Here is a 21,425-nt window from a genome sequence, read left to right as displayed (position 1 = left end):
CCCCAGCCATATTTCAACAGTACTCAAGGGCCACAGGTGGCTAGTGCTGAGGTATCCCACTGCACAGACAGTAGAATGTTTCCATCATTGTGGAAAGTTCTGTTGGACAGCACGGACCTAAATGTTCTACCTCAGGCCTGAATTCAGCTTTTGGCTCATCTCTTCAGCCTCATCCCTTGGTACATTTTTTCCCATCCGCCCGTGCTCCAGCAGCAAATGTAAGCAGCAACAGGACAGAGAACCTATTTGCCTGGTTCTCCCAGTCTAGTGCAGGAGATGTATTATCCAGGTAATTACACACAGTGGTATGTGGAATAGCAGATTTATACAGATTACTGATACAGCACAGAGCTCAGCCTGGGGTTTAGGGAAGACTTCCCAGAGGAAGAGGGGACAGGTGTTAGCCAAAAAGACTCTTCTAAGTAGAGCAAACAGCATGTCAGGAATAAAGGCACAGATGAGGAAAAGCACAGCATAGGGAAAGAATTACCAGCTGGTCAGGCATTTATTCATTCAAGAGATAGTAAATGTCTGCGTGGGCCAGGCCTGGGGCAGGCTCTGGGGACAGAGCAGTGAACAGGACCGGGGTGGTCCCTGCCCTGATGAGGCTTACACTCTCATCAGTACTGCTGGGGGCCGGGGCACTACGGGTGAGGTGAGCAGTGCAAGGGCCTCCCACCGCATACTGAGGATCCTGGTTTGTCAGCCTAGCTGTTGATTCTCCTTTTCGGCCTCAGGGAGGGCCAGAATCCCACCTCCTATCTTTCTCTTTGTCCCCCAGCCCAGTCCCCATCACTGCTGTGAGACATGGAGAGCTCCTGGAGAGGCGGGTCGTGCTAAGACCCCTCCAGTGGCCAGTGAGGATGTGGACTGGAGAGGTAGAAGAATAAAGACAGAAAGTCTGGTGGGGATGCTACTGGAGTCATCTGGGGCGGGGCTGGAAAAAGGCAGGGCCGACTTTAGCGAGGCTGGAGCGGGAGGAGGCACTCCGAGTTAAGAAAATGCCCGCTGAGAGAATGGAGCTGGCAGAGCAGAGCGGGTGGAAAGCGCGTCTGTGAGCAAGGTTCCAGGGAGAAGGAACCCAACAGGACAGTTTCAGGAGAGTTCCCAGGCCAAACGGGGGGGCCGGGATGGGCAAGGGCTGCCCCCGCAGAGGAAAGGCGTCGGCGGGTCAGAGGGGCCCCAGGGGCCCGGCATGTTGGGGGGGGGCCACACCGCGCCAGGATGGGCGGGGCTGTGAGGCAGCAGGTGTGCGTTACCTGCGGAGCCCGGCTGGGGAGGCTGGAGCTGGCCTGGGTCCTGGGGCAGCGCAGAGAGGCTCCCGCAGGAGGCACACCTCCCTGGGACTTCGGGGGTCTATCTCCCGACCTTGTCCTTGAGCATTTACAAGAGGCGGCACGGCACATTCTCCACAGCCCGAAATCCGCCCGGAGCCCGGCTCCGCTCGGGGCCTGCCTCAGCACCGACGCTTTGGGGGCGTTTCGTCCGGTCTGGGTTCCCGACGCTCGCTCGTTATTCTCTGGGGCGACCCCCTCCCGCACCTGCCGCTCGGGCGGCCCAGCACCCCTCCTTCGACCCCCGGCCGCTCAGCCCTGGCTCCTCGCCGGATCCCCTCAGCCCCCCCCCCCCCCAGAGACCCCCTCCCCCCCCCCGGCCCCGCAGCCCTCGGTCCCCCCAAGACCGCCCCCCACCCACCACGTGGCCGGCTCCCCGCTTCCGCCCCTCCCGGCCGCACCCCTCCCGGGCCGCGGTACCTGGGGCTCTCGAAGCTGCACCCCCTGCGCCGCAGCGCCGCCCTCTTCTGCCGCAGAAGCGCAGCGGCCGCCCCGCCGGGCTCCGGCTCCATCGCCCCGGGCGGGGGCCGCAGGCTCGGGCGCACTCGGGTGGGCTCGGGCCTCGGCGGGGCTCGGCCGGCCGCTCGGCTCGCACGCCCCGCCCCGCCCCGCGCGCCACCGCCGGCCCCAGGTCCCGCCCCAGCCCCACCCCGAACTTCAGCCCAGCCCACTCCTTGCCCCGCAACTGGGTCCAGACCCCGCCCCACCCCCGCCCCGCCCCCGCCCCGAACTTCAGCTCCGCCCACCCTTGCTCCAGCCAGGCCTAGGCCCCGCCCCGCCCCTGCTCCGAACTTCAGCCCCAGCCCTCGCCGTGCTCCTCAGCCGGGTCAAGGTCCCGCCCCAGCCCCTAGCTCCAGCCATGCCCTCCACATGCCAGCCCCACCGGGTCGGGGGTGGGCTCTCCTCACCTCCGTCGGGCCCAGACACCCAAAACGCCCACCCCGTCCTCAGCGCGGTCGGGCCGAGGCCACGCCCCTCCCGCTCCTAGTCCCTCAGCACAGACCCAGGCCCCGCCCACCTACTCCTCCACTACTGAGCTCCCGCGCGGCCCCTGCCCTCACCCAAAGCGTCAGCTCCCTCGAGCGTCGTCCCTCCACACCTCAGTGCCTCCTGGCCGCTTCTAACGTAGCAGCGTCCCTCTGGGGGCCGCCCTTCCCCGTGTCCCGTCCACAGGCACGGAGCCCCCTTTTCTCTCTAGAGCCCCCGGTATAAGGGCCGGCTCACTCCCGCTGCCTTCAACCCAGCTCGGACAGGGCTCCGCCCACAGCCCTCGTTCCCCCAAGCCCCGCCCACCACACGGCCCCGCCCACACCCCCTCACCTGCGCCTGGGAGGGCGATGCGCAGGGGTAGGATACCTGCCCTCAAGGCTAAATAGGCATTTTACGGTAGTCTGCGTTAGCTCACGGATCTCTCCATCCATTAAGTGGAAGTACTGCTGTCTCCTGGTGGCCGTTTGTGGCGCCTGACGCAGTGAGAATGAGGGGCTGGAGTTTTGCAGGTGACCAGTCGTGGGTTAAGGTCTTGACTGGATGTGATGTACTTTTTCCAGCTGTGTGACAACCTCCGCACCTCACCCTCCTCGCCTCCTCCCCAAGTCAGATGCATCCGTCTCAGAGCCCTTGAGCACTGCACCGGGGCTGAGGGCAGCGTCCCTACCTGGGTAAAGTTGGGGGTCACTGTGCCATCTAAATCGTGAGGAGGAGGTAAGTTAGGGCCCCTCAGCAAGCAGGGCTTGTAGGGAGGTGTGGCTCTGCTGGGGTGGTGGACCAGAGCCTCAGGAGTGTGTGTGGGAGCCTGTGCTTGGAGAATCAGCCATTGCACTAGCCGGGAAACTGAGGCAAGCAGGGCCGGGGCTCCCATGATCAATTTGGATCCTGTAACTGGCACACACTCCCTCATGACTTTCCCAGTGCTTTCACTGTAATGCCTGGACTTCTTTGCTGCTGCACATTCCAGCAGAGAAGCCAATCTGGATAGAGAATAAAGGGGAGAAAGAGGTAGGAAGCTTTCCACTTCTTCCAGCCCCTTGAGACTCCACCTTTGTCCTTCCATGCATTTCCACGAGACAGCCTTGTAAGACAGTCCCCCTTTTCTTAAGCAAACTAGAGTGGGTTTCTGGTTTTTGCCTAACATCTTGAACTCCCGCAACGTATCTTTTCAGACCTGGATCCCGTTACTCCCCCAAATCCTTTATTCAGCGAGACTGGGTTGGCTGCTTCTCCCAACTTCATCCTGCTCCTTCTCCTTTGTCTTCCTGCCTCCCCCGTCCTCCATGTGTTCAGCAATCTCTGAAATGAATTCCAAATGCCCCAGTCCCCTCCCCAGATCCTCCACCTCCCTCTCTGAGTGCCCAAAGCACTGACTCTGTCCCTTCCTGAAGGCATTGCTCCCATATGTCATTTATGTTCTAGTAACCTCTAAGCTGAGCTCTGAGTGCCCTAGACCTCCTTGATCTCTGTATCTGGCACAGCAATGGTTTACTAAGTGAATGCACGTGAATAATAAATTGAGCAATGTTCATTGGAAAACACATTTAATTTCAAAGTAAACAAAGATGTTTGTACATTAAAGTATTTAATTAGTGAAACAATTATCAGTGTAACAAGCTGAAAAATACAGCAACTTGATACAAGACTGAGGTAACAAAATACTTCACCAAAAATCTAAAGAATCCCACTGAGGGCTGATGTTCAGTGGTTATTGTGGGTGAGACAATTCACAAGAATTAGAGAAAGTCCTCACACAACTGCATGCGGGGGGGGGGGGGGGTCTGCTGGAAAAAAAAGACAGCCCAGGAGAGTGCAACAGATTTAACAAGAAACAAATTAAAATGTAGAAACTGATTTTCAACTTACTTTGAGGAATACATAAGAAATTGAAAACTACTCTCTACGCAACATTTTGAATGCTAAGTGAAAAACCATGCATTTTGGCACGAAATTTATTAAAGATTATACCATACTAATAAATTAATTACTAATATTTCATTACTGAATGGTCACAGTCGTTCAGAAATGGGTAAAGAGAAGAACGATTATAGAACGGACAGATGATCCTTCCCGTTGCTGCTGCAAACAGGGATTTGGGGGCTGCACCCAGTGTACCCACCCTTGTGCAGCACAGGACTCCGAGGTGGTCCATGGTACAAGTTCTCAACACCCATGAAAATGTAGCTCTCGCTCATGCTGTACTTGCATTTAACATTGAAATTAAAACTAAAAAAGCCTCTGGAGTAAATACTGTGAACATTCTGACCCTACTCTCTCATTCCATCTCAGAGTCCTCCGCAGCATGCCCGACCAAAGCTCTGTGCCTGGGTGTTCTGCGACAACCAGCCTCTAGGACAGCGACTGCATCTAGTTCTCCTTGCAACTGAACTCACCGATCAAGAGGCTATTCAGTCTGGGGAGTGTTTTGAAACCTTTCCGGAGGAATGTGCACAGGGTTTCTACCCAGTGTTAGGAGAGAGGCAGGGTCTTGCCGGAGGAGATGCCATGGGGAGGATTATTTGTTCGTTGAGTGTGGTCAGCTCCACGAGGGCAAGGATCAGCTCTGCTTGTCCTCAGCCATTTACAGTATATCCTGGGTAAAGCCTGGCACACAGGAAGCACTCACTGGAGTCATGGATGAACGAATGAATGAATGCACGAATGGGTGATTTTGCACAGATAATGTTATTTCCAAGGGACTCGTGTGGTTTTTTTTTTTTCTATTTAAAACATGAAATCACACAACATGTCAGTACGATGTGAAGCTGGTTAAAGCCATTTATGAAGTCACGCAAAATAAGTTAGGTTGTGTTTTTAGCAATGTTCACCCAGTTACAAGCATTAGTAATGTGGGTGCAGAGCTGTAGACCCACCTGTGGAATGAAATCAGACCCGCTTGCGAAAGGCTTCCCATTTTCATGGGTCGTTTCCCACTTGTAAAATGGTATCCTAAAAGATACATGTCTCGGGCTCGGAGGTGGCAGAGGAAGATCATGAAAGAAATCCTGGCCATCTTGGTAAGGAAAAAAAATGCTTTATAAATTCAGTTGACAAGAGAGAGTGGGTTCTTTCCTAAACAGAATGCCTTCAAGTATCTTCCTGTTTAGGTTCCATGGCGAGACAGGGTGATGAATGGGTGTCTTCAGGGAAGGAAAGGGGGGCTGCACTCTCTCACTGGCACACTCAGAACACTATTTCTACTGCTCCCCACTGAATCAATCCTCCATGAAGCATTTCAGTTGTCAGAATGCACTTGGCTGACCTTGAGTTATAAAACATGTTCCAACTGAGAGGGGCAAAAATTATTCCCAGGGAGAGGTGCATGAGGCTCTTGGGCATCATAATGATACCAACTACCTATTCCACGATTTCGTAGACAGCATTCTATAATTTTCATTTTGGGGCACCATTATCGGTTTGCTCAAAAGAAAAAAAAAAAAAACAACGAAAAACCAACCACCAGCATATGCATGCAAGACATATCACCTTTGATGGTTTCACAAACATTGGTGCATTATGGACAGTCAAAGCGCAAAAACCAGAAATGCTTCCCTCCAGGGTGAGGATCCACCCATGGACTTCTCCCTTTTGGGGTTTGTACCTGGCCTCCTCTGTGCCAGCCTGAGGGCCTCCTCACCCGCTGTTTGAGGGACAAACCAATGGCGGGAAGATAATCAGCACTTAAATGCCTGGCCCCCCGTCCTGGCTGGGAGAGCCCAGCATCTTTCGGCCTGTCTCCAGGACCCTTCCGGTACATTCGAGGTTCTTACCAGCTTTAAAGGCCTTTGCCAACAAGGTCTAAGCAGATTCTTCAAGAGTCCAAGCTAAGAATGTTTCTAGGAGGGGATGTGGGATCAGTCTCAATCAGTGAGAAGACTAAACATTTTGCATTTTGAAAAGAATTGCAATTGTGCTATCTCAAATTCAGCTCAGAAGAAAATTTTTGCGAAAGATAAGAAAAATGTGTAAAGGGCAGAAAATGCGCGGACTGAAGGGAGCCTGAAATTCTGAGGTTCTTGGATTGGCATCTATAGTATTTCATGCGAGAAGAGCCAGGACAGTTGAGAAGTGGAGAAACCCAAGGAAAATAAGTAGCTGATTTTCCAGTCTTGCGCTATCCTCCAAACTTAAGACTTCAAAAAATATTAACAGGTAGAATCAGATCAGTGTAGGTTAAAGCGTTAACACTGCGTGGTTCTGGTGAGAGGTGTTGGAGTGTTTGGTGTTTTCCTTCGGCCTCTGGATGCCCATTTGAGTAGTCATTGGTGTGAACTGGGTGCAAGCATCTGGCCCCCCAGCTGTGCATGGGGGGGGGCAGAGCACTCACGGCCAAGATTGGATGGCACCAACTATACCACCTGGAGCTTCTCCTGGCACAAAAGTATTCTAGACTTTGCTCCTTTGGAGGGTTAGTTGCTGAGCACATTAAGCCTCGACCATAAAATAAGACCCTGACGGCAACTACTTTCCTCACCAATTCATTGGAATTTTCAGGAAAGTTGTCACCGTTTGATCAAAATACAGTGGTGGGTCGTTTGGTAGTTTTAAAATTCACCTATCACACTTTCCTGGTGAAGATGTTGCTTTGAAGCATCTTGCCCAGAAACTCTTAAGGGTGGTTTGATGTCTGATCAGTGTGAGCTCGGAAACCATGACAGCAACAAGGACCCAGGAATTCAGAAAGCCCTTTCAGGGTTTCCTTCTCAGAATTCGGACACCCAGATTAGAGAGGGAGGGAGGGAGAGAAGCTATGGGATAAAGCTACCATAAATAAAGCTAACTTTTATTCTTTGTTTTGAATAAAGATGTATTTGTGCAAAATAAAAGCCACTTAAAAGACAGTGACAGATCAAGGACATTGTCCATGTGAAGAGTGCTTAACTGAATGCAGAGCTGGGACCGTTCACTCCCCAGGGCTTTGCTCTCGTCACCATGGTCATCAACAATTGTGCCCTTGGACTTGGATGTGGAGAGCTTGCTGGTGACTGCGTTTGGGGGCAAGACTGGGGGAGCTTAAGGCCTCAGTGTCACTCAGCTCCCCAGTGGAACCAGGAATCCCAGCGGGCCCCGCCCTGGCAGTAAATGATGGGAGCAAAGCCTCGCCCTCCAGGAGGGGCTGGTGCACAGCGGCTTCTGTGTGGCTTCTGTGCATGAGCATGGCAGCCTCTGGGTGCTTCCTAGGAAGTCAGGAGAAAGTGTCATGACTTCCCACTCTGGCATGGTCTGGGGCGGGGGCGGGGGGCGGCGGGGGGAGAAGACACGGGCTTTCAGACCCTGCAGGAGAGGGGTGGGAGGGAGCAAGCAGGCCAGCCCAGTCCACAGTCCTGAAGCCGGGTCCTGTCTCAGAAGAGCCAACAGCAACAAGGCCTGGAGGGGACCCGGGGGGCCCAGACAGCAGGCCTTCCAGATGAATAGCACCCATTGGAACAGAAAACAAGACACAATTTAAGGCATTGTTTGTTTACAGTAAAAGAATGCAAGGAACCCTTAACATAGGAGGAATCTGGGCTCTCACTCTGACCTTCCTCAGTGGACAAGGCTATCATGTCAGGTTAAAGCAGGGCCTCAAAGCGAATGAAGGATGTGATGTCACAAGTCTTGTGCCAAAATGCATGTTTCATGAAGAGTTCACACTCGCTCGCACGCACACGTATACAGCACGCACACGCAGAGGACGCTTTGGGGGTTGTACAAAATCTGAGGCAGCCCTGTGGGCGAGCGACCCCGTGCACTTGGGGTATAAAAAGCCAACTCCATAGCCTGTTCCTTCTCTCTGGCCCCTCATGCAGGTTAACACTGTCCACTCTTGTGCAGGAGAAAGCACGGGAGACCCAACGTGGGCCGGATGCTCTCTAGTCGAAGCAGCAGCTGGTGGACAGACGAGGGCCCAGAGAGGGAGGGTGGGGTGCACAGTCTGGGGCCCAACCACGGCCCTGCGGGGTGGTGCTGAAGAATGAGTGTCATGAGAGTCGCTGGGGATTGGCAGGTGGACCCTGCACTGGCGGAGCCCTCTGGATCTGTGAGGCCACAGGCCAAGTCCCCTTGAGTCCGGCCGTGAGTCACCCAGCATCCTGGCCAAAAGCCTGTGCCCAGGACATGCGCTTCGCCACCAGTCCCAGGCTGGGCTCCCAGAAGCCTCTGAAGTCACGCCAAGTCCTGCAGAGACTTATTCAAATGACATAAGGTTTGCAGGTACCTGGAAGAGAAAGCTCAGCCTCTTGTCAAAGTTCCAACCTTTCAGAATGGGATGAGGGGTGCCCCTAAGGGAAGGGATCAGGTCTTTCCCAGTGAGTCTGCGAATGAGCAGGGTGGGTGGGTAAGAGGGCCTGGCAAGAAACACGGTCGCTGTTTGTCAAGTGGCCACTGTGTGCCAGGCACTTGACATCATCACGTCCTTTAGTCTTCACGACACCCCAGGAGGCAGGTTTGGGAAGTATCCCCGTGACAAAGATGAGGACCCTGAGGCTTAGAGAGGGGAAGCCCACTTCGAGTAAATGGCAGGCCACAGCCTCAGAGCCCACGCTCTCTCGTTCACTAGGCTGGTGGCAAAATAAAATTGCACTTCAAACGGAGAGGAGGCAAATTCTGCAGGAATGGGCATGAGCCTCTGGAAGGGAAACCAGCGGGCAGGGGTGGGTGGTGGGGGGGGTGGCAGGAACTGACAAGCGGGAGCACCAGGAGGAGCGATCAGGATGCTGGGAACCCCAAAGCCTTCCCAGAGCTGTGTCCCCAGGACACGATCCCTTTGCTAGGGAGACCTTTCCTGGGGAGACCACCAGCCCAAGGTCAGGGTGCTTCCCTCTCCCTTCAAAGCTGCCCCCAGCCCCGGGCTCCCCCACCCGGCTCTGCTATAGGGTTCCAGGAGATTTGATGCGAAGCAATTTCATCAAAAACTAATCATCTTAGTGTCAATTTGGTCAAAGTGATGAATTGGGAAAAAATGCATCTCCTTGCACCAGGAGATAGTTATAAGAATGGTCACAGCAGCACTGTTCAAAATAGCAAAAAGCAGGAAATTATTCCTGGGATCACTGCCAGAAGAATTAATAAAAAAAATATCAGTACAAATACATGAATGACAGCTACACACATTGACACAGATGAATCTCGGGAACACACTGTAGGAGAAAAGCAAGTCACAGAAGAAAATATCCAGTTATGGTCCTATTTTTTAAAAATGTTTTTAAAAATGTACCCCAGACAATACATTAAGGAATCAAATACACGTGCTAACATTTTAAAGGAACAGTAAATAAATCAGGAGGGTGGTTAGGAGGTGCAGGCAGATGGGTGGGACACAGAATTAGGAAGAGGGCCCTGGGGGAGGGAGGTGTTCTGAGGCCCAGGGAGGTCCTGCCCTTAGGCTGGGTGGGCAAGGAGCTGGGTGTGTTTTTTTCCGCTGTGGTTTACACCTTACACATGTTATAAATAAGGTTTAAGCGTATTTGGTGTCAGTACAAACAATTTTAAGAAGTGCAAGTCCACCAAAAAGAAAACCAATCCCAGTCACTGAGATTTTCCATGGGAGTAGATGCATTTCTGTGATTTCTTTCATTGCAGCCCCTGCATGCCATCACAGGGACGTGCTGTGCTTTATTTAAATAATCTGCTTGGAAGAGTTAGCTGTTGCCAACTTTTTATGATCACATACAGCATAGAGCAGAATACGTGGTTGAAAGTAAATTCGAAATAGAAGGGGAAAAAAAGTAGAAAAAATAAAATGTCCCTCTCGCCTAGGTCTAAAAATTGGACAAAAGTACTTAAAAGTTGCAAAACTTTGCCATGGCATACCGCATTTGCCATACATGAAATTCAATCTATTTGTCCTTCTGACCAAACACCTGCTCTGCCAAATGGGTTTGACCCAGGTTCCTGCTACCTGCTGCATATCACTTTAGGAATTTTGTATACAGAGGCAAACATACATTATTATAAATACGCTTATGTATTTTAATACAAATGAGATCACCCTTACAAATGTTTTACCCTTTGCTTTTTAAAATTTTTTTTATTTTTTTAAGTAATCTCTGTGCCCAACGTGGGGCTCAAACTCATGACCCCGAGATCAAGAGTTTCGTGTTCTACTGACTGAGCCAGCCAGGTGCCCCTATACTTTGCTCTTTACTTCTATCTTGGAGCCCCTTTCAGGATACCATACACAAATCTGCTTCTGTCCTTCTAATCACTACCAGGAGTCACACAATGGGGATTTACTGACGGTCACAGAGGTTTCTAGTTTTCTCTATCAAGGACAATGCTGCAGTGAACATTTTTTTTAAGTTGCCTCTCATGACCCTGAGATCAAGACCTGAGATCAAGACCTGAGCTGAGATCAAGAGTCGTACGCTTACCTGACTGAACCAGCCAGGTGCCCCTGCAGTGAACATTCTGAACCACACACCTTTTTGGACACGTGTGAGTCTATCACCAGGACAAATTCCTAGCAGGCAGATGGGTGAGTAAGGCGACTCAAATGCAGTTTATTTTGAGCTCCTCCGTGGTACCTCACATTTTCCTTTTTTCAGTCTTTCCTACTGTTTGAGTTTGTTGAGAACTTTTTACTAATTCTGCTTTCTAGCTTCCCATCATCTATAATCTGACCAGCTTGTCACATATGTCCTCATGTCATGTTACAGATGAAAATCCTGATTAGGACCAAGCCGAGACCTCCCTCTGGTCTCCGAGAACCACGCGTTGGGGCCCAGAAGTCCGTGACTGTGCTGTCATCAGCATCCTCCCCGACCCAAATGCCTGGTGTGTGCCAACCTTTGCTGAGGCCCCCCTCACACCTCAGAGCTGGTGCCTCCCAGCTGCTACCCACCAGAAGCTGCCATAGCCTACTCTCAATTTCTGGTGCTTGCTGGCTCCCCAGGCAGAGAGGGACCCACTCCGCAGTGCCCTCTTCTGGCTGATCCCTGCAGAACATGCACAGGGAAGCTTAGGGACAGGAAAACCGATCCTGGCACCAGCAGCCAAATGCTGACTCCTAGGGGCAGGAACGTCCAGCCTGCCCCATTGGGTGCTGAGGGCTGAAGCAACCATGCCTCTCAGCAGCCTGACAGCCGAGGCTGCGCTCCGGGCCGCTGAGCGAGCTGGGGACCCTCTGGGAAGTGCGAGGCAGGGGAGCTCGGGGCAGACTTTGGTGGCCGGCCGACCGGGGTTAGATCTCATTAACCTTGGCACCTTGAACAAGTACCTGCCACTCTCTGAGCCTCAGTGTCCTCAGCATAAAATGGAGACCGTAAGAGAAACATGCCTCACAGGGGTGTTGCGAGGATTCGGCCTTTCCCATAATGCCTGGTCCTGGGCGGGGCACAGATCAGAGGTCCGGCTGGCTCCGATACACTGAGGAGCAGCCATGTTTGGCTCTTAATATTAGCGAATAGTATTTTTTTTTTTAAAGATTTATTTATTTATTTGAGAGAGCGAGAATGAGAGAGAGTACATGAGAGGGGGGAGGGTCAGAGGGAGAAGCAGGCTCCTTGCTGAGCAGGGAGCCCGATGTGGGACTTGATCCCAGGACTCCAGGATCATGACCTGAGCCGAAGGCAGTCGCTTAACCAACTGAGCCACCCAGGCGCCCTATTAGCGAATAGTATTATTCCTAGGGGCTATGGGGCAGGGAGGCCCTTCTGTCAGTCTGGAGTACGCCCACGAATCAGCTTTTGGGGGACATGGTCTAAATGGATGATATATCCTGATCCTTGGGGCGATCTCGCACCTGCCACCACACTGTGCCTGATGGATGTTTTGGTGGGGTTTCCCTTACTGGGAAAGACACAGGGACCAGATTCACCGTTCTGATCTGGAGCCAGGCTTAGTTCTCAGCTGAGCAGAGGGTGCCCTGTCTCATGGAGAAAGGTTGCTCAAAAGACGGTCGGTGCCTGGGAGCACAGCTGATAGGCTCTGAGGGAAGGAAGGAGCCCTGTTTTTTTTTTTTTTTTTTTTTTAATTTTTTTTAAGATTTTATTTATTTGCTAGAGAGAGAATGAGAGACAGAGAGCATGAGAGGGAGGAGGATTAGAGGGAGAAGCAGGCCTCCCGAAGAGCAGGGAGCCCAATGTGGGACTCGATCCCGGGACTCCGGGATCATGACCTGAGCCGAAGGCAGTTGCTTAACCAACTGAGCCAGCCAGGCACCCAGGAGCCCTGTTTTCTATGGACCCTTAGTCCCTAGGGTGGGGAGAGGGTATTTCCAGAGACAAGCAGGGTTTCGGTGACTTTACCTGAGGCCTGTTGCTTTTACATGCGTCATCCAAATGCTTGTGCCACAATATTGCATGAAACCGGGAACCCGTCTGGAACTTGTAAACATTGCCTGACGGGCAGAGAAACCATTGGTTAGGAAGAGGGAGGGTCTCATGGGAGGGTCTGCCTGTGACTGGGACATGAAGATGAATATGAACTTAGGTTAACTAAACCAAGGAAGGTCAGGAGCAGTCCAAGGTAAGCTTGGGGCTTGCAGGGGCAGAACTTCTGCTGCCTCTGGGCTGTCTCTGTGGACCGGGGCTCTTAACCATCTTGGGGGCCATGGTGCATTTGACTCTGGTGAGGCCTGTGGACCCTTCTCAGAATAACATTTTCAAAACGCATAAAATAAAATACAAAGGATATCAATACCACCGAAATGCAGTTATCAAACTACTAAACAACACTTGAGTGATACAGTTCTAGGTGTGTTTCTCTACTTACGCACCAGTAAAAAGATCTAGGGGTGGGTCTGACACTGTACTGTAATTCCAGAGAGATGAGCAGAAATGCCACTCTGAGAAATCTGCAACTATATGTGATAGGAAAATATCTGTGGTTTCTCTTGGACATAAAATCACAGTGTTGTGAACATTCTAGTAGTTTAATACTCGTAAATAAAGGTGTGAGAGGCCACAGAAAACAAAGATGCAATTTTCTTTTTCACCACTCGAGTTCACAGACCCCTTGAATTCTATCCACAGACCCTGCCACCCTCTGTGTCATATTTCCCTCTGCATGGGGACAGTGCTTTCCTGTGGGCTAAGGCCCAAGAGTGGCCTGTGGTCTCCGTGGCCATATGGTCCCCAAGTCAAGCTTGTGTAGGCACAGCCTTTACTTCCCCGAGAAACCACTTATAATCCAGGCCTGGACCTTGAGGAAGAAATTCCAGGGGTGACCAGATCGGGACATGCTATGACGAGTGTGAGCTGTGTGTGGATTCAATCACTCAGACGTGGAGCAGAGAACTTGGCTCCTCTCCTCTCCAGTCCCTAGGCCCCTGCGGGTTTCCTGTTTCTTGACTACCCAGCTAACAACACTAGAACCCTGTGGTCTCTCTATTGCAGCGTCATCTGCATTAGCTGGGAGCTTGTTAGAAATGCAGAAGCTTGTGCTCCAGCCCAGATCCACTGAACCCAAACCTGAAATTTTACAAGTTCCTCAGGTGATTTGTATGTACATGAACCTTGCACTAGAACATTCCTGAGAAGATGTAAAGATGCTTGGAGACCTGACAGGCCCAGTGACTTTGCCTGGCTAGAACCCAAGACCCCGGTATTTCAGGGTTTTGTCATGTGATGTGGGCTACCAGGAAGACAAGCATGCGCTAGCTATTCTTTTTCTATTTTTTTTAGTATAATTGACACAAAATGTTACATTAGTTTCAGGTGTACAACACAGTGATTCAACAAGTTTATACATTATGCTGTGCTCACCACAGTGTAGTTACTATGATCACCATACAACTCTATTAAAATATCATTGACTATATTCCTAGGACTTCCTCATTCCATAACTGGAAGTCTGTATCTCCCATTCCCCTTCACCCATTTTGTCCATCCCCCCCATCCCCTCCCCTCTAGAAACCATCAGTTTGTCCTCTATATTTATAGGTCTGATTCTGCTTTTTGTTTGTTTATTCATTGGTTTTGGTTGTTGTTGTTGTTGTTGTTTTTAGATTCCACATATGCATGAAATCAGACCACATTTGTCTTTCTCAGTCTGACTTATTTCACTTGGCATAATACCCTCTGGGTGCATTTATATTGTCACAAAGGGCATGATCTCATTCTTTTTTATGGCTGTGTAGAATTTTTATGGCGTGTGTGTGTGTGTGTATGTGTGTGTCACGTCTCCCTTATCCATTCATCTATCAAAGGACAGTTAGGTTGCTTCCATTATAAATAATACAATAAACATAGGGTGAATATCTTTTTGGATTAGTGTTTTCATTTTCTTTGGGTAATTACTCAGTAATGGAATTATTAGATCATATGGTATTCCTATTTTCAATTTTCTGAGGAACTTCCATATTCTTTTCCACAGGGGCTACACCAATTTAGATACCCACAAACAATGCACAAGGGTTCCTTTTCCTCCACATCCTCACCAACACTTGTTATTTCTTGTCTTTTTGATTTTAGCCATTCTGATAGGTGTGAGGTGATACCTCATTGTGGTTCTGATTCCCATTTCTTTGATAGCATGGCCTATTCTGAATGTCAATGCAAATAGGGGTTCTGGACAAGATGGCACCCAGAACCTCTCCTTCCATCCATCATGGTCATGGGGGAGGGATGGAACCAGGAGGAAATGGGAGATGACCAGACAAGCTAAAGTCGGGGCTTCTGTAAAAGGGCTCTTCTCTGATTTGGCCTTGGACCAGGAGACTGTGAGAGTCTCATGGCACAGGTAATGTCAGGGGTGCCCCTGAAATCTCCCAAAACCCAAGACCCTCCCAGCCACTGGGATGCTTCATGGTCCATGCCTTAGGCAGCATTATAGTATTTATTCCAAGACCCTGAGGCTACAGCTTCAAAGGTGATGAGCCCCAGTAGCCACAGATGAGGCCACAAAAGGGTTCCTGCAGCCACATGCCATGCCCAGTGGACACACTGATCACAAATGAAGCAGTATCCATGGACTAGTGTGGGGACCCTCTGATCACAAGCTAAAGCAAAGGGAAAGCAGCAGCCCCCAAAGTTCTTACTGTTTCAAAATATACATTTAGCAGAAGAGGAAAACAAGGTAGAAGTCGTGGGCACCCAAAACTGGGCCTGCTGCTTACCTTTGTCGGGGTTATTCAGCTGGAAGATATCCGGGTGCTCGGGGTCGTCAGGCAGCTGCACCATCCAGCCCACGACGGAGACTTTTTTGCCGGGTGTGGATTTATACTGGGGAAGAACAACAGTATAACCAGGAGGCCCATGCCCTCCACTCCCCGAGGAAGCTGAGCTGGGCCTTCCCACCCTCGCCACCTCCCCTGCTTTCCTCCCCCTCTCCCCCGCAACCCCGCCAGGTCACACTACCTGAAGTCCCAGCATGGAGAGTCCTTTCATGGGACTTACGTGTTTCCTGTCTGTGCCCCGCAAGGACTTGGCTCCGTAGTACAGGAGGGTGGATCCCGAGAGTATGACCCAGTACCTGGTCCACGAGGACAGCTACAGAGGAAGGGGAGGCAGAGTGGCAACGCTGCACGTGGTGGGGTGGAGTCCCCCCTCCCTGCCCGATTACAGACCCGGTCACATGGCTGGAATGGTGTCCCCTTCCTCCCAGCCAAGACCAGTGCAGGCCTCATCTCCTCCCGGCCCCTCACACATCAGTGTCACTTCCACCCCGGGCCTGGAGGAGGGAGACCCTCCCCATCAGTGCCTCTGAGCTCTGAGCCCTAAGCCCGGCCTCCTCTCTCTGGCTCCTTTACTCCGAGAGCCTTTCATTTTTTTTCACCTTGTTTAAGGCAGTGTCAAGGCTTAATTTCTATGTGTTCAGGTGACTTGGGTCCAAGAAGGTCCTGGGGAGAAACATGTTTAAAACACAGACATGCTAAACCACAGCCTAGGCGAACCACAGTATCTGCACTGGGGTGCTCGGGCTGAGACTGAATGGCAGCACGTGGGAAGTCTGTAGGGTTAGAAGGGGGAAAAGCCAACAGGGCAGAGCTATAGGTATTCTTTCTGTTTCTCTAGGCGGGAAGGCTGGGATTCTCTCTTCAGGGGGCTCTGCTCCTTGGTTTAGGGAAAATCACTTCGACGAGCCTTTTGGTTTGCAAAGGCGAAGCAAGAATCGTCTCCTGAAAGGAACAAGGTTGAGTGTAGCGAGGCAGACCGTTCTGCATCGCAGCCAACAGGACCCCTCTCCATGCTGGATGCGGCTCCAGCGCTGGCCATGGTGAAAGCACCAGCTTTCAGACGTGTTTGATGACACATACATGTCGAACTCAAAGAAGTTTCATGAAACAATACTTACCTTTATTCTATGGAACACTGACATTTTCCATTCTGTTCTATTCTGCTCACAAATACCGGTCATGACCCACTGGACTGATTTCATCACTCACTACTGGGCCAACCAGCATTTGGGAAAACTCTGCTAGTGGGACACTGTCTCACCCTGGCTCAGAATGACCGAGGCCTGAACTCTGAGCATGGGAGAGAAGCAGGCAGGTCCGTACAACAGGCCAGATCTAGGGCCCCACGTCACAGAATGCTCTGTGATAATCTGGGCCCGAGGGACAAAGTGCGGCCCAGGGCTGGGGTGAAGACGCTCCTTACCCACGAGCCACCTGGCACCTGCAGACAGGGTAGCCTCTGGGGGTGACAGCTGGGCTGCCGCCCTGGTACGTCTGGCAGGCACAGGCAGGAGGGGGCTCCGTGGGCAGTGGAGAGGGCAAGCAGGGTCCAGAGCAGACACTGCCTCGAGGTGCGGCCCATGGGCTGTTTGCAGGAAACCTGTGCCTGGATGCTCCGTGGAACAGTACAAGGGTCTTTGCCTGCGGCTGAGGCCCTGCCATGGGTGGAGGTCACAGAGCCAGTGACATGCGGGCCCAGCACAGGTGACCCAGGAACTAGTGGTAGAGCCTCAACGGCCTCCAGATGATGCTGCCACGGGGAGAGAGGGCATCTGCAGCTGGGGACGTGACGCAGGCTGTGTCGACCCTCTCAGGGGGAGTTCCAGCCCAACGCCCAGGGGTCTGCAGGCTTCCACTCGCCCTCGTCACAGCTCTGGCTCACCACGTGCTCGCTGTGTGCACGGCTGTGCATGTGACAGTCTTGCTGAGTTCTCGACGACATAGGCACTATTTTATCCCAGTTTACAGATGTGGAAAGTGAGGCCCTTGCTCACTCAGTAGCACAGCCAGGGCCGGAGCCCAGGGCCCTCCCTGATGCCCCTGCTGCCTCTGGACGGAGGAGGGTCTGCACTTACCGCGGGTCTCCGTCCTTCCTTGAGCAGAGTCTTCCTCCTCAGAGGACCCTCCATGGTGGGCACTGCGGCTGAGCTCCCCAGCGTACAGATGCACGGGCCTGTGGGGCTGGGGGGAGACCACAAGTCAGACACTGCCCTGGAAGAGCCGCGGTCAGGCACCCTCTCCCTCACAGCTCCCCACTGCCAAGTCCACGATGCTGTGCCAGGCCAGAGGACTCGACAGGGTCGGGGCAGGTGGCCCTGGGCTGGCCACAGCTGGAAACTTTCACCTCCCTCACCTTTCGGGGCGCCTCGAGGCCCGAGGCTTGGTGACAGAGCTCCTCATAGCCCAGGGCCCAGCAGCACGGCCACCTGCTCCTGACCTCTGCGGCGGCTTCCTCCTGGCCCTCCCTGTGGTCCCGCCCTCCTCTCCACCTGGGGAGCCTGGGGCCCCTGCGGCCCCTCCTTGTGTTGGCAGCGGCCTGGAGGAGCAGCGGGCACGCACGGGAGGTGGCGGGGGAGCGAGAAGAGAAGTGGGGCCAGAGCCAGCGGCTAAGCCCGGCGCCTTTGCCTCAAGGCTTCGGGCGCCACCTACAGGTAAAGACAGCCAAGTGCAGCACTGGCCTGGACCTGCCCTGAGGCTCTGGGTGGCTTCGGCTCACTGGGTAGGTGCCTCCCATAGGCATCTCTCTCAACTTGGCGCCCTTCCTCAAGCTGCTCTTCCTCCACATGTGGGTGAACGGTACCACCATCCATCCGGCTGCCTGAACCAGAGACCTGGGGGGTTTCTCCTCTTACCCCTCCACCCCTGCAACCTACTCAATCCCAAGGATGTACTGATCCCAAGTCCTACATATGCCTGACTGCCCCTCTCAGCCATCCCACTCCCCCTACCTTAGGCCAGAATTGCTCTGCCTTTGGGCAACTGCCTGATGCTCTCCCCTGGCCTCCCTGAGGCCACTCTTGCCTTCCTCCTGCACGCTCTCCAGCTCTCCTTGCCACGGCCAGGATGACCCGGTCATGCCACTGTCTGTCACCCCCCCCCCCCCCCCCCCCCCCCCCACCTCCCCCGCCTCCTCTCCACCCCTCCCCTCTCTCAGTCCCCAAGCCACCCTGCTCTTCCTGCCTCCCTTTGGCTTGAGGTGCTCTTATTATCCCTACACCTCCCCTCCCTGTATTTGGTTCATTCCTATCACTCTTCCAGTCCTTTCTCCAGAGAGGCCTTCCCTGCTCTCCCCTAGCAGAACACCCCACCTCCTCTCTGGGACCATCAGGGATCTGGGATTATCGGTTCAGTCTCTGTCTCTCCTGAGGCAGTAGCCTCTTGGACTCTGGCTCATCCAGCAGCCTCGAGCACAGCGCTCTTGTCATCCGACAAACAGCCTAGAGCTAGTTGTCAAGTAAATGAGCACACAAACAAATGAATACCTGTAGACGCAGCTCCGGGTTCTGGGAGAATTCCGAACTGGAACCCGCCAGTTGGGCCCTAGCGTGGCATAGAGACGTCCCCTGCTTCAGAGGAAAAGGGGTGAATTTTAGCAACATCTGGGAACAACTAGATACTCGGAGGAAGCAAGGGCATCCCAGACTCTGTGGGCATTAGCTCAGGAGGCTCCAACCCCAGCTCTTCCTGCACCTCCTATGTCACATTGCAGACACATCTGGGGCACATCTGGAGCTGCCAGGTCAGTGAACACGACGCCCCCAGAGCCTCCATCAGTGTCAGGGGGTGACTAAAATCAGGGCACACCCACTGACCCAATGTGAAGCTGACATGTTTAATAGAAAATGCCGTCCAGCCCAAATAGGCCATGGTAAATCCAATTACAAGGGCACACAGAACTGAGGGCCGTCTTGCATGTTGGGCCTGGGTTGGGGAGGGGGGGGCGTGTGCACCGTCCCCATTCACCAGGGCACAGCTGAATTCCTCTGTTTGCCGTGTCCTCTCCACCGGACGGCCTCCTCTGCTGGCCCCCGCCGGGTACCTGCCATCTCCCTGCAGGCTGCTCCTCTGGCTTCTCTCCCACCTGGTGTCCCCAGCAGGGAGCCTTTGCAGGGAAAGGTACAGCTTCCAGAGTAAGCCGAAGTTTAACCTATCTGGGGGGGAGGCTTCCGTCTTTCTGTCTCTCCTCTTCACCTTTTCCTCTTTTAGCAGGATGATTTCCTGTGTCCACGTGGTCCTCAACCACCTGCTCACCCCTGCAGCACGGTCCCCCTGGGCCGGTGCTTTCCTGCCCCTTTGGCCAAACAGGGATATAACCCAATCTATAAGGTCAGACGAGGTCGAGACTGCCTTTGCGGTTCCCTGTGGCCAGTCCTAGGTTGCTGCATGCGGCCCCACGGCACTGGACACTTGGCGGGGGGGGGGGGGGCGCGCCCATTTCGGGGCAGCGGGCCCGTCATAGCGTAAGTGAGCTCAGGTGCCTCTGAGGGGAGGGTCGCGTGGCCCCCTTCCCCTCGGTCCTCCACTTGAGAAGGAACTGTTCTTGATGACCATCTTGGGTCTGCTGTACAGAGGCCCAAGTTCAGGGCTGGTGGGAGTCTGATGGCCATCTAGGCCAGCTGCCCATCGGCCCCTCCTCTTCAGGTACATCCTCAGCTGTAACGGATCTCAGGCTTTCCCCAGCACACCTGGGTGACAGACGATGGGTCACAGGCTGACCCCACCCCCACCACGAGCTGTGGCGCAGATGAGGCCCTGGCATGCCCAACTCCCAGCCCACAGGCTGGACTGCCTCCTCCCTCCCCTCCATTCAGAAAGAGGCTTGCAATGCAGTGAGTGAGCGGGACATGACTAATCTGTAATTTATGAAAAGCTCCAGGATTTCCACCGGTACCGGAACACTGCTGAGTACCTCACAACCTGGTATAACCCCGTGCTGACACAGGCTGCTCGGAGGGCTCACGAAGGACTGCCTCCAGGTTGGTTTCCTCCCCAGCCATTACCAGAGATTTCTTATGAGTCGGGGCGGGGTCCAACAGCAGACCGTTCTGCGATGACATCCCTTGTGCCCAGGGGACGTCTCCTCGTTTGATCTGATTCCTGCTCTCAGCTGCCGCCTGTCTGGAGTCTGAGATGGAGCCTCCCTTTCCAGAGCTGCGTCCTCTGGTCCCTTCTTCTCCACCTTTCTTCTTGTCCTTTTGCCCTGGTGCCCAAGGATAAGGTGCAACGACAGTGGGCTTCCTCAATGTCCAGTAGTTCCACCACTGGGGGGATGTGGTTGGCACTTTTACCTTCCCTCCGTCCTTCTCTCCTTTCTGAGAGTCCATGGCTGCACACTCAACAGATGTTTGCATGACTGACACTTGTCCACAGAGAGCTTTAAATCAGCATCTTCCAACCGGTCTAGCCTTTTAAGCAGCCTTTCTCCACGTGGGCTGCCCCCCAGTGCACTGGGCTGGTGCGGGGAATGCAGGGGTGCGGAGATCACTAGTGAGTGAGGGCTCACATGTGCGAGGCTGCAACACTCACCAGCTCACTGGAGCTTTATTTAAACACATGATCTTCCCCAGAATAGGGAGGCTGAGGCTCAGGGATGGGAAGACACTTGACCGAGGCATGAGGCCAGTAAGCCAGGATTTGACCCCTGTTCTGACTCTACTGCCCAGGCTCCTCCCATGCCCTTTAGGGTTGCAGGGAGGCTGCCCCGGGGACTGGGTCTATCCTGTGGCTGGCTTCGGGACATCCTCCTCTCAGAGGCGCCACTCCTTCGGGTCTCTGCTGCAGCTCACACTGGTCGGGCTTTGTCGGTGTCTGTGAGACTGGAGGGCCCCCGATCTCCTGGGATGGGACCACCCCTTGGCGCCCTGGGCCCTTGGTCTCTGCACTGGGGTAAACTTGAGGTGGTTCTGACTGACTGGCACCTCTGTGAGGGGCACCATTCCCTCCCTGTTTCAGATGAGGAGACAGAGGCTCAGGGAGCTGAAGCCACGCATCCCACCGCACTGGCC

General features: G+C 53.4%; 1 protein-coding gene across 10 annotated transcripts in view; it reads right to left on the bottom strand.

Moving 5' to 3' along the window:
- Positions 1–7,779: 7,779 nt before the first annotated feature.
- RALGPS1 (Ral GEF with PH domain and SH3 binding motif 1) overlaps positions 7,780–21,425 on the bottom strand; it is a 222,733-nt gene continuing 209,087 nt past the window's right edge. For 3 of the 10 annotated variants that reach the window (XM_021691185.1, XM_021691191.1, XM_044920351.1), the window contains 5 exons: positions 18,903–18,986; positions 17,496–17,601; positions 15,641–15,733; positions 15,361–15,466; positions 12,471–12,642 (listed from right to left, as the gene is read on the bottom strand). In XM_021691185.1, the coding sequence (XP_021546860.1) occupies positions 12,491–12,642; positions 15,361–15,466; positions 15,641–15,733; positions 17,496–17,601; positions 18,903–18,986 (541 nt within the window). In that variant the 3' untranslated portion in view covers positions 12,471–12,490. Of the gene's footprint in view, positions 8,521–12,470; positions 12,643–15,360; positions 15,467–15,636; positions 15,734–17,495; positions 17,602–18,902; positions 18,987–21,425 lie in introns of those variants that run through there. The other 7 variants (XM_021691186.1, XM_044920349.1, XM_021691187.1 and 4 more) reach the window with 5 other exon arrangements.

This window comes from Neomonachus schauinslandi, chromosome 13 (assembly GCF_002201575.2).
Source record: "Neomonachus schauinslandi chromosome 13, ASM220157v2, whole genome shotgun sequence".
Classification (NCBI taxonomy): Eukaryota; Metazoa; Chordata; class Mammalia; order Carnivora; family Phocidae; genus Neomonachus; species Neomonachus schauinslandi.
The sequence above is the reverse complement of the archived record's forward strand: the minus strand, read 5'-3'. Positions and strand labels throughout refer to the sequence as shown.